The 14,715-nt window shown below is 51.5% G+C and overlaps 1 protein-coding gene across 3 annotated transcripts in view; it reads right to left on the bottom strand.

Annotated features, from left to right (window-relative positions):
• The window catches only part of ZHX2 (zinc fingers and homeoboxes 2), a 154,168-nt gene that overhangs the window by 11,445 nt on the left and 128,008 nt on the right, over positions 1-14,715 (bottom strand). For all 3 annotated transcript variants that reach the window (XM_027598089.2, XM_027598096.2, XM_027598106.2), the window contains exon 3: positions 346-3,098. In XM_027598089.2, the coding sequence (XP_027453890.1) occupies positions 349-2,865 (2,517 nt within the window). In that variant the 5' untranslated portion in view covers positions 2,866-3,098 and the 3' untranslated portion in view covers positions 346-348. The remainder of the gene's footprint in view (positions 1-345; positions 3,099-14,715) is intronic.

Genomic DNA, 14,715 nt, shown 5'->3' with positions numbered 1-14,715 from the left:
GATGGGACGCATGCTCCTTTCCTTTCTGAGGTTCCCAGACCCTCCCTCCTTCTGTACCTGCTCTCTCTCTATATGTTCAGCAGACTCTGCTCTGGCATCCTGCTGGCTCACACCTGCGTTCCATCCTACGTGAAGCCAACGACCGTCTTGACTGGTCCTGCGGGACCCACTCCGGGTCTTTCGACCCGGCCTGCTGGCATCACTACTTTTCTTCCTTTTAAAAACAAGACCCCATCGTCTGTGTCAACATCTCTGTCCCCTACAGCCTCTACTGACCCCGGCAATAAAAAGAAGGAAAAGCAGCATGCTCCCCTCGTTCCCTGGGTGGAGAGCAGGTGGAGTTACCTGTTAGGCCTGGCCGGCCTCGGCAGGGATGCTGTCGGAGTCCGAGCCGGCCAGTTCTGCGGTGCCTTCGGCTGCGGTCTGACTCCAGCCGTCGGACCTGTCTGAGACGGCGTCCTCCTCTCCGACCGTGACCTCCACCCAATCCACAACGCCCGACCCCTCGTTCTCGTCGCTGCCCGGGCCGTCCCCGCCGGGGCCCTCTGACCTGTCCGAGGTGGCTTCTGAAGGCTTGGCCGGCGCCCCATCTTTTGCTTGCTCGTTGCTCACTTTCACCCTGGGTACCAACTTCTCCAAGTCCTCTTCGCAGAGCTTTTTGGGGTCCTTGTAATGTGGCTGAGCCACCTCGCTCCCGTTCTTTGGGCTCTCGGTGGTGCCAGCCCTCGTGGCTCTCCTCTGCGGGGCATCATAACTGTGTTCGCCGGCCAGGTGCTGGTGCTGGGACTGCTCCATCCACTTTAAGGTCCCGGTTTTTAGCAAGCATCTATTCTCCTTAAACCAACGCACAATTTCAGTTCGGACCAGGCCAGTCTTGGCTGCTAACTGGTCATACTCCTGGGGGGTAGGCCACTGGGTTCTTGCAAACGTGCTCCTCAGGAGATGTACCTGTTCTTGGCTTTTCGTAATTGCTGGTGAAGGGCTGGGCAGAGCACCAGCTAGCTGGGCCCCAGAGAGCTGGTCGAGCCGAGACAGAGCACCATTGGGGGCCACCACGTCTTGGCCTTTTTTGCCAGCCCCCATGGAATCCAAGACAGCTTGCTCCATGCTGTCCCGAAGCTTCCGTCTCTCCGAGAACCAGGATTCAATCTCTCTCCTGCTCAGTTTCGTGTCCACCCTTAGCCTATCCAGTTCTACTTGGGTCGGGAAGGAGCTTTTCAAAAAGCTGTCTTCCAGGATTTTAACCTGACCCTGGGTTTTTTCTTTGAATTTCTGTGGGGCAAAGTCTGGGTATGCGTGGTATGTGCGGCCGTGTCGGGAGGCTGCGATGGCCAGCTGGTCTTTGGCAAGGGATTCGCTGGTGATGTGGACGATGCCTCTTTGACACCGGTACCGGTGGTCGCTGAACCACTTCTTGATCTCACTCCTGGCAAGGCCGGTCACCTCGATGAGCCGATAGACCTCCGCATCGTCAGGGAACTGGCTCTGGAGAAAGCTCGCCTTGAGATGTGCGATCTGCTCCTTTGTCTTCTTGCGGTCGCTGGCCGGGGTCAGTGAAGGGTTGGCCACCTTGGGTGGGGGCTCTGGCACCTGAGCGACATGTGGACGCTTGGGCTCGGAGGCAGCTTGGGGAGTCACTAAAGGTCTCTTCTGGCCGTGGTTGGTCACTCCGGCCACAGCAAGCGTGATAGGGGAGCAGGAGACGGTTGTTGACCCGCTCGTCACCTGAGTCAGCACCAGGCTGGTCTGGCCGAGAATCTGGCATGGCAGCGCTGTCTGGAGGATGGGCTGTGACATCTTTGTGGGCGCCAACTGGGCTGGCAGCACGGTGATCGTCGGGGGTACCGACTGGATGGTGCCATTAAACATCTTTTTCCGGGCCTCCTCCACCTCCTCTGGGGACCAGCTAATGCCGTGCTTTAAGCGCTGTGTGGCAAACCAGATTCTGATGTGCTCCTCTGGGTGTTTGGAAGCAGCGGTTAGCCAGGACAACTCAGCCTGCGTTGGGTAAGGGAACTTGTTGAAGGAGTTGATCATGGTGGCATTCGTGTCCAGGGCGGAGTTGTATTTGGTAGTATTCAGCGGGACAGGGACCTTGGGGACAAGGTTGATATTTGGTGGGAGCTGGACAGAAGGCATGACATGCCCTAGCGTGTCCTGGAGGAGCTCCACGCCTCCGAGTCTCGAGAGGATCTCAGCCGCGTCGGTCACCAGGCGGGCCGTCCCCTCCACGTGGTTCTCGGGGGTGGCTTCCTCGGGCTTCTTGGGCACCTTCTTGGCATCAGCTTTTGGTTTCCCTGGCTTCATGATGGGGGTCTTACTCACGGAGATTCCAGGATCACTGTCACCGCTCGCCGGGCCGCTGGTGGCGATGGACACGACGTGGTTGGTGGCTTCGATGGACTGCTCTAAGACAGTCTGATTATTGCGCTTGATCAACTTCAGCTTGAAGTTTGTCTCCCCGGGATGGAACTTGGAGTTGTGGTCAGACAAGGAGTCGTATTTTTTGGTTGTGAAGTTACATTCGGCACACACGTAGAGGGGGTTGAGAATCACGTTGGGGTGCTGCATGTCGACGTGCTCCGTGAACTCGTTCAGGTTCTGCGTGGAGTAGGGGCAGTATTTGCATTCATAACCACCTTGGAGTTTTTTGGATTGGTTTTCCCCTGTAGATTTCACCTCTATCACTTCATTTTCTTTGGAAGAGTTTTCGGGTTCCACTGTCCAACTGTCCTTGGCTGCTTCAGGCTGCGGCGTGCTGATTCCTTTCTCTTTGGCCCTGTCTCCTTCCTCGGGCACATCCTGTTCTACTACTTGTGGTGTCCGAACCATGCACGGGGTGGTGGATTTTCGCTTGCTCGCCATGCTGCCTGTCTGCGTGCAATAGCTTAATTTGGGGGGTGGGGTGGGTGGGCAGGTAGGAAAGGGGCAGTGCAATTTTTGGAACAAGTAAGATAAAAGGCTTTGGGCTTTTATTCCCCCACCAATGGCTTTGGCTTCCCTTGAGTGCTGAAGTCTAATGTTCGAGTGTTGAGAATGATCTCAGCACAGAAAATTGTCACTGCGCCAATGGCTACACACAAGAGGCAGCATCATATCTGTGGGATAAGAACAAAGACAGGGTCAGTGTTTTTCCATAAGGCGGGAGAAACTAGCATTTCTTTCTAACCCACCCCAACTGGCCCCCCAGACAAAGCAAACACCTAGGTAAGGGCAGACGGTGAGAGTGGGGCACATGAAAATGAAAGATCATATTCTTCTCTTCCTTTCTCTGGAAACAGCAGTGGGAACTGGCCTAGAGCAAGCAAACGAGGGTGCAGGTCACTCGTTCATGTTTAGAGGCAAACAGATACAGAAAAGCAACAAAGGCACTGAGCAGTGTGTGGGCTGGTGGGGAGGGGATATCGAAGACGAGAGGCCACTGGGCTCTCAAGCTACTTAAATTGATGCTACATCAGAAGCAAGACGCATACCTGGGGCCAGCAAGTGGTGTTTACACGGGCATTAGAAAATGGGTATCGACGTTTGATTCTTATCATAAGAGTAAAATCATCAGTAGAGAAAATCCAGAAAATGCTTTGAAGTATAAAGGAGAAAAAAGTCACCCCAAATAGTTCCTTCCTTTCACTCATTGAAAGGTCCCTCATTTCTAGAAATATTGAGCAAAATGACGATTTAAAAAAAATGGCTGCATGGTATTATCTTGTAGGGATAGACCACATGTGATGTATTTAGCCATTCAACTTTTGTTGGACATTTATTTCCAATTTTTGGTTCATCTCAACGAAATTATAGTCAATACCCGGAGTCCTTATTTCTGACAACGACCTTTGGATGAATGCTTAGATATAGAAGCACTGGGTCAAAGAGTTTGTGCATTTGAAGTTCTCTTGACTCATATGGCCAACTTTTGCACCAGCCAACCTTTGCCTTGGCAGTGAACGAGAATGCCCGACTTACCACTCTACCTGTATGAAATATCACCGTGAAAAAGCCTTGCCAATTAGACACTTAATCTAAGCTTCAGCTTCAATTTTAATATGCCTTTGTGTTTTCCTTGATTGCTAATCAGGTTGAACTGTTTTCAGAGATTTACTTGCCATGTGTGTTCTTTCTTTTTGAATTGCTCATTTATGCCATTTTTATCTTGTGATGCTCAGTGGTTTCACTATTAATTTACAAGAGTTCTCTCCAGATTAAGAGTATCAGTACTTTATTATATTTGTTGCAAAATGTTTCTAGTCTATCATTTACCTTCTACTTTTGTATATGGTGTTTTTCTTGTTTTACATGTAAAAATTTTAAGTTTTAGGCAGCAAATTTACCAACCTTTTTCTTTTGTGGCCCCTTTCATTGTGATTTTATATGTAGAAAGTGATTTCCGATTATAAGAAACAAACTGCTGGTTACCAGAAGGGGGGAACATTTGGGGGGCACACGAAATAGGTAAAAGGTAATGATTAAGAGGTACAAATTTTCACTTATAAAAAAATAAGTCCTGGGATGTAATGCACAGCATAGGGAATATAGTCAGTGATACTCTGATAAGTCTGTATGCTGACAGATGGTGACTAGACTTATCGTGGGGACCATTTCATAATGACAAGAAAACATGGAATCACTACAATGAGCACCTGAAACTAACAGGATGTTATATGTCAATTTTACTTCAACAGAAATAATAAATAAAAATCACTTGCACATTAAAAAAAGAAAGTGTCTTCTTTGATAGCTGAGACATATTATTCTGTTTTCTTAGAGTGGTTTAGCTTTATTTTTTACATTTAACTCATCTGGAATTGAATTGATCTTGGGTTAAGCTGTAAGATACAATTCTAACCATTTTTCTTGAAAGTTACCAATTATCTCATAGCATGTATTGTGTTATCTTTTCTCAGTAATGTGTGAAATCATCTTTGTCATACATTAATTTTTTATATATACTAGGGCGTTTCTGGGTCATCTATTCTGTGCCTCTTATCTAGCTATTGGGACCCATATTTATGCCTCACTTAATTTATTTTCATAGAGTATGTTTTATGCAGCCACTGTGACAAACAGTATGGAAAAATAAATACAGCTACCACATGACTCCCCCCCCCCCAAAAAAGAGTATGTTTTAATATCTGGTCGAGTGAATTCCTCCATATCACTCTTCTTTTGCAAAACATTTCTGGGTTCTTTTGATCACTTATTTACGTAAACCAATTCTCATAAATCAGAATCATCTGCAAAATAAAATCCTGTTAGAATTTTGATTGGAATTGCATTAAACAAATATTAATTTGGGAGTACAGGAACAATTTGCTTAATAGGAGTAGGGTATATTAAGAGAACGCAAACTGGGGAACTAGCCTTGTTGAGCGTCTAGATGCATGGGCTGTTACAGAGGGGCCCTTTCATGGTGTGGTTAAAGGAGAAGGGAGCTGGGTTTTCAAACACGTATAGCTAGCTGACATCCAGGGAGAAGGGGAATGGCTTGGGTTTGGGAGTCCCACTGAAGAGAGTGGTCAAGGGCGGAAGTGAAGACTTATTTTTATGAGCAACTCTGTGGGACTCTGCCCACACCCACCTGCCTAGGGGCTCAGGTGACAAAGCTGAGCAGGACTCAGGGAGGGGCATTTCCCCTTGGGAACCCAGGACCCAGCCATTCTAAGGAGGAGCCCTGGAATTTCCATGCTGGGCAATGTCATCAGCAGTGGGCGAGGACCCCTTAGGGCACTGGTGAGGAGAGGACACGGGCGCAGCAGAGCATGTCTTTTTGCTGAGCACACCCAAATCGACATCTTCAGCCTCCACATTCCTGCTGATCAGACTCTTATTCCCCCCCTCCGCCACTCACTGCCTCCTCCAGAGTTTCTCATCTGTCAATGGCTCTACCACTGCTCATTCTGGCCAAAAACCTCCTTGTGTCATCCCAATGAATCCATCAGCAATCCTGTGGACGCTATCTTCAGAATAAATCTAGTACCAGACCACTTCGCACCACTTCCCTTTCTCCCTGCCTTGTCTCAGCTACCATCACCTCCTGCCTGGAATCCTGAGGCAGCCTCCCATGGGTCTCTTGCTTCCTTCCCCTCCAGAGCTGAGGGATGTTTTAAGATAAAAATCAGTTCATGTCACCTTTCTGCATGAAGCCTTTTCTCGGTGCCCTTATAACAGCCTGCAAACCCATGCTTCCCGATCCCTCTCGAGCATCCCACTCCGGCTGCTGGAACAGGTGCATTCTTTCCATCTCAGGGCCTCTGCTGGAACGTCCCAGCCCAGAGCCCCTCAGTGCTCACAGCTCCTTTTGAAAGTCATCCTGCCACAGAGAGGCCTTTCCCGACCGCCACCCCACCGAAATTAATGCCTCCCCCATCACTCTATTTCCTTACGCGCCTTTGCTTTCTTCATAGCACTTTCCAATATTTAAAATTTACTCATACATTTTGTGGTTAAAGGAGGGAGGGGACAGTATTTGCCTACTCATTGATTTCTTCCGTTAGAATTGTGCTTTCAATACGCCAGCCACTAGCCACATGCGGTTCTTTGAATTTAAATTAATGAAAATAAAATTAAAAATCTGTTCCTTAGCCACACTGGCCACTTTTCAAGGGCTCAGTAGCCACGTGTGGCTGGTGGCTGTTGTATTAAACAGCGCAGGCTGTTTCTATCCTTGAGGGATCTTCTACTAGACAGTGCTATTTTAGAATATAAACTCCACAAATGCAGAAACTTTTCACTGTGGTTTCCCCAGAGCCTAGAACCATACCTGGCTCATAGTATGCTTTCTATAAATGTTGGCTGAAAAATTAACTGCAGGACAGCTACCTCGTGGGAACTGTAGCTGATGTGGGGTGAGGAAGCATAGCAAAATCTCTGTACTGTGTATGCACATGTGTGTGCACCCTTACGTGTGTGCACCTGCGTGTGTGTGTGTGTTGGGGTTCATATGAGTGGAGGAACTCTGTAAGGGGAAGGGGGTCCTAAAGTTCCATAGAGGGTGCTATTGACACAGCGGAAGGTGGCTAGATTTGCACACACTAGCCAAGAGACTTGGGCATTTGAAATACAATTTTTTAAGAAATGCTTTTTAAATTTATTTGAGAGAGAGAGAGAGAGAGAGCATGAGAGGGAGACACAGGCTCCCGATGAGCTGAGAGCCCGACGAGGGACTCAATCTCAGGACCCCAAGATCATGACCCGAGCTGAAGACAGAGGCTCCACAGACTGAGCCCCCCAGGTGCCCTGAAATGCAATTTTTAAGAGAGGGAGCAGAAGGAGACTTTTGTCCTGCAGAACAAAGAAATCGGGCAGGAATGGGCACAGGGGAGAAGAGATTTTTCTAACTGAAACTCCCCACAATATGTAGGATGATTTAAATCTGTTGACAAATGAGGCCCAGAAGTGAACCAAATTGTGGTAAAACATCCCAGAACTTCTCAATGTTCTGAAAACTGCATTTCAGAATAAACAGTATCTTCTAATACTCATTGGGCAACCAGGAGTCCAAACTGCAGCAGATCACAAAGAAGGAAAGATGAAGGAAGAAAAGCGAGGAGCGGAGGCAGGGCTCGGAGCACACCGAGCCTTTGAAGAATCCATCTCTTGGGGTCCCCGCGATGGAGCTGCCAGAAACACTGCCCTCGATTAGGTGCATCCTTTCCATCTCAGGGCCAAGAATAATCCTGGCACGACGAGGGGGTGAGTGTCTACAGAAGAGCAGCACATGGGGCCTGTGAGCCATGGCGAGGTTGGGACCAGCGCCGTGAAGCCTGGTCCTCACAGGCGTGGAGGCTACGTGTTGCCAGCCATCTTCAGATTCAGATATATACCGGGCAGAATTGGCAAAAGTAAACAAATGGAGGAAGGAAGGAGTGAATGAATGAATGAATGAGTGAATGAAATGCATGTTAAAACTCCCATGCAGCCCCTCGCATGTGGGGAGGCGGGGGGGCGAGTATCCCAGCAGACTTGCCCTGCATGGCCCATCTCACCCTGTCCAGCTTCCCATGGATCTGACCCAGGCGCAGGCACATTCTGTGCCAACCTGCAAACACCCGACTTACGGGCAGCACTCAGTTGTTTGCTGGCTGCCCTAGCCACGGTGCCAAGGGCCCGGCAGTGGGAAGCCTCAGAAGCAATCCCTGCCTTGGGGTGGGGGGTGCCTGAGTAGGTTAGGACCAAGCACATTTGTGATGAAGATCCTGGGGCGCCGAAGGAGAGGAGAGGTCAGAAATCTCCTTCCTTCCTGACTACTCTGTACAGCACGTCCGTCTTTCCAGCCGTCCCAGCCCTCACAGCACCATGGAGACAGAGCGCGACAAGTTCATGGTTCATAGAAAGGGAGCCCAAGCACCAAACACAGACCCTTGCCTTTTCTGCATGTTTCTGACATGCACTCAGTTCTCCTTGTATCCACCGCGGCATTTATCACGTACCACAAAGAAACCCAATGAGGAATGAGCAATGACAAGACCTCGGAATAAATAATACATAATGAAAACGGCCAGCCTCTATAGACCATTACAAAGAAGGCCTCCCTTCACCGGCAGGTGCTTCCTCCATCCTCACCCTCCGTGTTGCGGATGGAATGCAATTCGATCAGGCCCCTGTGTGTGGCGTTTGGGTGTGGGCTGGGCCCTGTGGGTGTGGGGGCAGGAGGATGAAGAAAGCCGTCCTCTTGTCCTCCAGAAGCTCATAGCTGGAGTATCAGTCAGCCAGGGCTGCCGTACGTAACAAATACCCCAGACCCCAGAGCAGGAGGCTTCAACAACGGGAATATTTCTTTCACAGTTGTGGGGGCTTCAAATCCAAGACTGAAGTGTCTGCAGGGTTGGTTCCTCCCGAAGCCTCTCTCCTTGGCAAGTGGATGGCCCCCTTCCCCCTGTGTCCTCACACGTCCTTCGTTCTGCATGTGTCTACCTCCTGGTCTCCCCAGAAGGACACCGGTCATACTGGACTAGGGCTCACCCCAAGGCCTTCCTCACCTTTTTGTTTTATTTTTTTTAAGATTTTATTTATTTATTTGAGCGCGAGAGAGCACAAGTGGGGGTGGGGGTGGGGGTGAGGGGCAGTCAGGGAGAAGCAGGCTGCCCGCTGAGAAGGAGGCCGATGTGGGGCTTGATCCCAGGACCCTGAGATCATGACCTGAGCCGAAGGCAGACGTTTAACCTCTGGGCCACCCAGGTGCCCCTCTCCTCACCTCTTTAAAAACCCTATCTGCAAATCCAGTCCCACTCTCAGGGGTAGGACTGTAACACATGAATTTGGTGGGGTGGGGTGGGGTGGGCGGGGGGGTTGGGGGGAGACCCGATTCAGCCCATAACAGCCAGGCAGGGCAGTGCCACCCGAACACACTCCACGGCACGAAAGTGATCTGTTCATGTAGTCAACCGATACTGAGCACGGGGAGGGCAGATGCACCCAGCGTGCAGGAGAGAACCGTCGGGAATCTCCGCTCTGGCGGAGCTCCCGTTCATGGGCATAAACAGGCAGAAGCCCGACAGCTGATAAGCACCATGGAGAAGAGTCAAGCAGTGACGAGACAGGGTGCAGAGTGGGGCGACCTGTGACTCTAAGCAGGAAGCTCAGGGACTCCTTCCCCGAGCAGGCCGTCAGGGGACCGTCCGGACGCTGCGCAGACAAGGAGGCGAACGAGTTGCTGAAACACAGAGCAGGCGGTGCCTCATTCCGTCGGGCAGGGTGGGAGGAAGGCAAAAAGGCTTCTCAGAGGAGGTTATCTTCTTCCAGGAATAAAACGACCATGACTCTGATTCACCGAAACTCTCCTCACTATGTGGAGGAGTCCTCACGACAGCTCTGCCAGGCAGTTGTTACAAGCCTCAATGTACGGAAGAGCGGACCCAGGCCAGAGGGGCCGAGTGCCTTGCCCAAGGTCACGCGGCAAGTTCATGGCAGGGCTAGGATTTGAACGAAGTCAGTCCAGGCTGAACCCCATGCTCTTGGCACACGACGCAGCCTCCGCTGGTTGAGCAGGGCTCCAAGGGTGGAGTAGGGTCCTGGCGTAGAGAGGGGAGGGGGACCCCAACCAGAGGGACAAACTCCCAGGCAGAGGAGGCAGCCCACGAGCAAGGACGTTGGTGAGGAATGACGGGACTGAGGTCAAAGGGCAGGCCGTGAGACTGGAAGCTGGGACGAGGCTGGCTGGTCAGCTTGGGCCTCGACTGTGAAGGGCCTTGAGGGCCACGGTAAGGAGCTGCCATCTCCTTCCGCCGGCAACAGAGTCATGGGAGCGGCAGGCTCTTGGAGATGCATTTGTCGTGGCGGGGCTGGCAGGAAGGGAAGATGGGAACCCCCAAACCAAGCAGATGAGCACTAATCTGAATTAACCCCAAATTAAACAGCGAGGGCGCAGGCGGCCAGAGACACTCCTCCGTCCATCCTGACGTTTGTTTGCTAAGCACACGTTGAGGGCTCTTCGCTTTTCCTCTGGAACTATCTCCCATTCAGTCTGGACCTCCTTCCCCATGGCTGGATGACTCGGGTCTGAATGTGATAAAACCGATCCTCCCTCGCTCGTTTTCCCAATAACAATGATGGCTAACATTCACGAAGTCTTGGTATATGTCAAGTGTTAAGTGTTTCACTTTTCAAAGACCCTCTGTAGACACAGAAGCTCAGAGAGGTGAAGGAGCTTGGCCTGGAGCAGCAGAGCTGGGAGACAAGCTTTACTGGGATCTTGTTCAAATACAGGTCCTGACTCAGGAAGTCTAGGGTGGGACTGAGATTCTGCCAGCCCCCAGGGGAGGGTGGTGCTGCAGAGGGGAGCCGCACGTGGAGCAACAAGGCTCTGGAAGCCTCCTCCAGGATGCACTTCCCCACGGTCATCCCTCCTCCCCCCTGCTTGCCAGAGACAGGGTGGTAGCATTTCCTGACCTCTCCCTACAAGTAGCCTGTGGCCCTCAGGGGAAGTAAAAATGGGTCAAACCATCAGACCAGCCTCTGCAAACTCTGTCGCAAGGTGGCTGACATACAGCCTGGCTGTCAGATGTGAGAAATGTCCAGGCTCCTGATCTCCCCAGGAAGGCATGTGGGGGGCAGGTGAGAGTCAGACCACAGAGACCCCTGTGGCTGGGGGTCTCCAGCCCGAGGCAGAGCAGAGGTCAGAGCCAGCTGAGGAGCCCGTGCCCCTCGGGCCTCCCAGGCTGACGTCACCCCCCCCCACACACACCCCGGGAGCACATGGGCCACTCTCAAGGAATCGGACCTCCGGGCTTCGGTGGGGACGCCACTTCTCATTTCAGGGCTTTTCACTGGGGCTGTCAGAGGAAATAACAGGGCTGTCCCTGGGCTTTCAGAGGAAGCATCTTGTCAAGACATCAAAGCCAAAGAAGATGCTTTTAGCTTTGCTGGGTCTTCTGACAGAGCTGTTAACAGATTTTGCCTCAGTTCATAAGGGTAGTCCGTGTGTGTGTGTGTGTGTGTGTGTGTGTGTGTGTGTGTGTGTATGCACGTGTGTGATTGTTCCTCTGTGGTCTAAAGTCACAACACCTCCCCACCCCTCCACTGCCCCAGAAGAAGGGATTCGGAAGGGTCCGTGCCCTGTGGTGGTGATGGGGGGCAGGTGGGGCAGAGAGAGGAACTGGATGCGGGGTCTTGGGCTTTGCTCTGCGTGCCTGACTGCCCAGCGCACTCCTCATCTGTCTCCATCCTTGCTCCATTTCTCTCATCTGTTAAGTGGGAATTGCCTTTGAAATGTCACTGGTGACCCTGAGTTAGTTCTTGAGTTTTACTAATTTCTCCCCAGCATACTTAAATCTAAACTTGAATTTTGGGGGGGGGTGGGCCCTACAACATGGCTCCCAAACCATCAGATACTACCTGGGGTGCTTTGCAAAATTCCCCTTCCTGAGCCCCCCCACCCCACCCCACCGCCGCCGTGCAGACTTATTAAATCCAAACTACCAGAAGCAGGCCGAGGAATCTTTACTTCTCACAGCCTCGGGGCGGGGCGGGGGGGGGGGGCAGCCGCGGTGGCTGACATGCCTCTGCTAACTCAGAAGCAGGTGGGTGGGGGCCTGCTCCACGCTGTGAAGACGGGAGATGTTTCTCACAGCACTCCGGGTCAGTCTGGAGTAGAACAGCGTGCCCCCCCGAGGGCAGTGACAATTCAGAGGACAATGCAGAAGTGAGGAAAGAACTGTTATGTAAAACAGCGAAGCTGGAAAAGAAGGAACAGAATGACGAGTGCTCGGTAACGTAGCGTGAGACCGCTTTAGACACAACAGTCCACAGCAGCAGAGCTGGTAGCTGGGGACAGGGAACCCTTTTTTTTTTTAAGATTTTATTTTATTTTAGAAAGACAGAGAGGGAGAGGGACATTGGGGGAAGGGGCAGAGGGAGAGAATCTCAAGCAGACTCCATGCTGAGCGCAGAGCCCAATGCGGGGCTCAGTCTCACGACCCTGAGATCATGACCTGAGCTGAAATCAAGAGTCGGACGCTCAACTGACTGAGCCCCCCAGGGGCCCTGGAGGTGAACTTTAAGTTGCTACTTCTTGTGTTTTTATGGCTCAGTTGCTCAGCTGGACAAAATTTTTTTTTTTTTTTTTTTTAAAGAAAAGGAGTTTGCTGATATGGTTAAGCATGGGCAGGAAGAAGCTGTTTCCATGCATAATCTCTGTCATCCCCATGACACCAGCATGTGGCCATGATGCCCATTTCACAGATGAGGAAACAGGCCCGGAGAGGTAACCGGCTTGCTGGAGTTCTGGTTCCACACCCACCGCGCGGCCCCTGGAGCACACAGCTGTTCACTGTGAACCATTCCATTTCCTGACACTGAGTCTATAAATTAGATTTCTCACAAATTCTGAGTGGCTTTTTCCCTCTGGGAGCGTTCAAAGGAGTAAGGTTTTAATTGAATTGTAACGTCTTTTTCCACTCGTTACTTTGAGATGCTGTCTTATTAGGTAGAAGAAAGCTTGCACGGCGTCCTCTAGCCAAGCCAGTTCCAGAGGATGAAATGAACTTTGTGGCAGCCCCACGCAGCCTCCCCGCCCCCACTAACGTCACCATGCATTCAGGCAACACAGGGCTCTGAGTGGGGGCTGTTCTCCTGCTAGCAGTGGGGTAGGAGTGGTGACCCAAGCCGGGGGTTGGAGGGGGGGAGCGGTGGGCAAAGAAAGCCAGCTATGCCTGGGCCTATGTGAGCCCGGAGCCCAGAATGTACTCGTTTACTCAGAAACAACAGATTCCACAGCTCGTTCTCTGGGTGGGGACCTGGCCTCCCGGGGCCTTTCTCCCCCTCAGTACTGGTCACTAGGGCCCACCTGGATCGTGGAAAGGGACACGGGCTGGAACCAGCTCTCCCCTGGTTTCAATCCCGGTTCTGCCACTTACTAATGGAGGTGTCCCTCCTTCTCTGGCCACAGCCAAGACACCCACCTCACAGGCCGCAAACCCACACGCAGCCTGGAGTACTCCAAATGCAGAGCACTAGTCGCCAGGCCAGCCTCAGTTTTCACATCTATAAAACGGGGGGATTCTCCACCTGCAGGACTGGGCTGAATGAGAACCTTTAACACTGGCCTGTTCTCGTTCTCCAAATAGGTGACCAAAGAGTGGCAAAGTGAGGTTAAGCAGTACGGTTACAGTTTGTTCTGCCTTCCCCCCACCTCCCCACCATCCACCTTCCAACACCCGACCTTAATCCCCACATCCTCGTCTCAGTTGCCAACCCCTGGGGATGGTGCTGTGCACTCACACTAGCTCGGCTCATCCGAGTCGTGCCGTTCTGAGATCTTCTTACTCATGTTTTGTTCATGCCCATAGAAATTTCTATGGCAACTGTGCCAATGTTTTTAATTTTCCTAACTTTGCCTGTCTATTTTAGATTTTGCCTTCTATCTTGTGAGACGATCAAGTCACAAGACAAAGGTCGCCTTCTTCCCCATTCTCCACACTTACCTCTTTTCTCTCCACCTCGGAGGAGGTAGCAGGTCCCCCCCCCCCCCAACAGGGCTAACTCCTCCACCTGGCCTGCTGCTCCGCAGGGCCTAGCCCAGCACTCATCGGGGCGCACCCTCTCCTTTCCCCAAATCCCCTTCCCTCTGGTTTAGGAACACCTCAGTTTCCCATTTCCCTAAAAGAGTAAACAAAGCAAAACAAAAGTGAAAAGCAACACCCAACTTCCCAAAGCTGCTCAATTCTGTCCTGGTTGACACATTTTTTTTTTTTTTTTAGATTTTATTTATTTACTTGAGAGAGAGATAGAGAGAAGCATGCATGTGCCCAAGTGTGAGAAGGGAGAGGGAGAGAAACTCCGTGCTGAGCTTGAGCCCAACACAGGGCTGGGAGACCCACCCAGGGCACAGAGCCCAATGTGGGGTGTGGAGCCCAACGCCGGCCTCGATCTCATGATCCTGAGCTGAAATCAAGAGTCAGATGCTCAACCAACTGAACCCCCCCAGGGGCCCCCACACAGTATTGTACCGGCTTTCTATGTCAGAGGTTAGGAGCTCAGGCCCTGAGGGAAGGAGACCTGCTTTCTACATCTGCTTCTTGTCCCTGAGTGAGCCTGGACATGTTACGTCAATTTACTAAAGCCTCAGCCTTTCTGTTTGTAATGTGGGCATGAAAATGGTCAAAGGGTTGCCGAGAGTATCCAGTGAGCTATCTGGGCACTACGTGTGTCTCTGGGTCCCTGACGTGATGGGCTCTGAGCTTACAACACAGGGTACTGTTGTTGAGACTAGGCCACCATCAAACG

The sequence above is a fragment of the Zalophus californianus genome, chromosome 4, assembly GCF_009762305.2.
Source record: "Zalophus californianus isolate mZalCal1 chromosome 4, mZalCal1.pri.v2, whole genome shotgun sequence".
NCBI classification, from domain to species: Eukaryota; Metazoa; Chordata; class Mammalia; order Carnivora; family Otariidae; genus Zalophus; species Zalophus californianus.
Note: the sequence above shows the minus strand (reverse complement) of the source record. Positions and strands in the feature narration are given on the sequence as shown.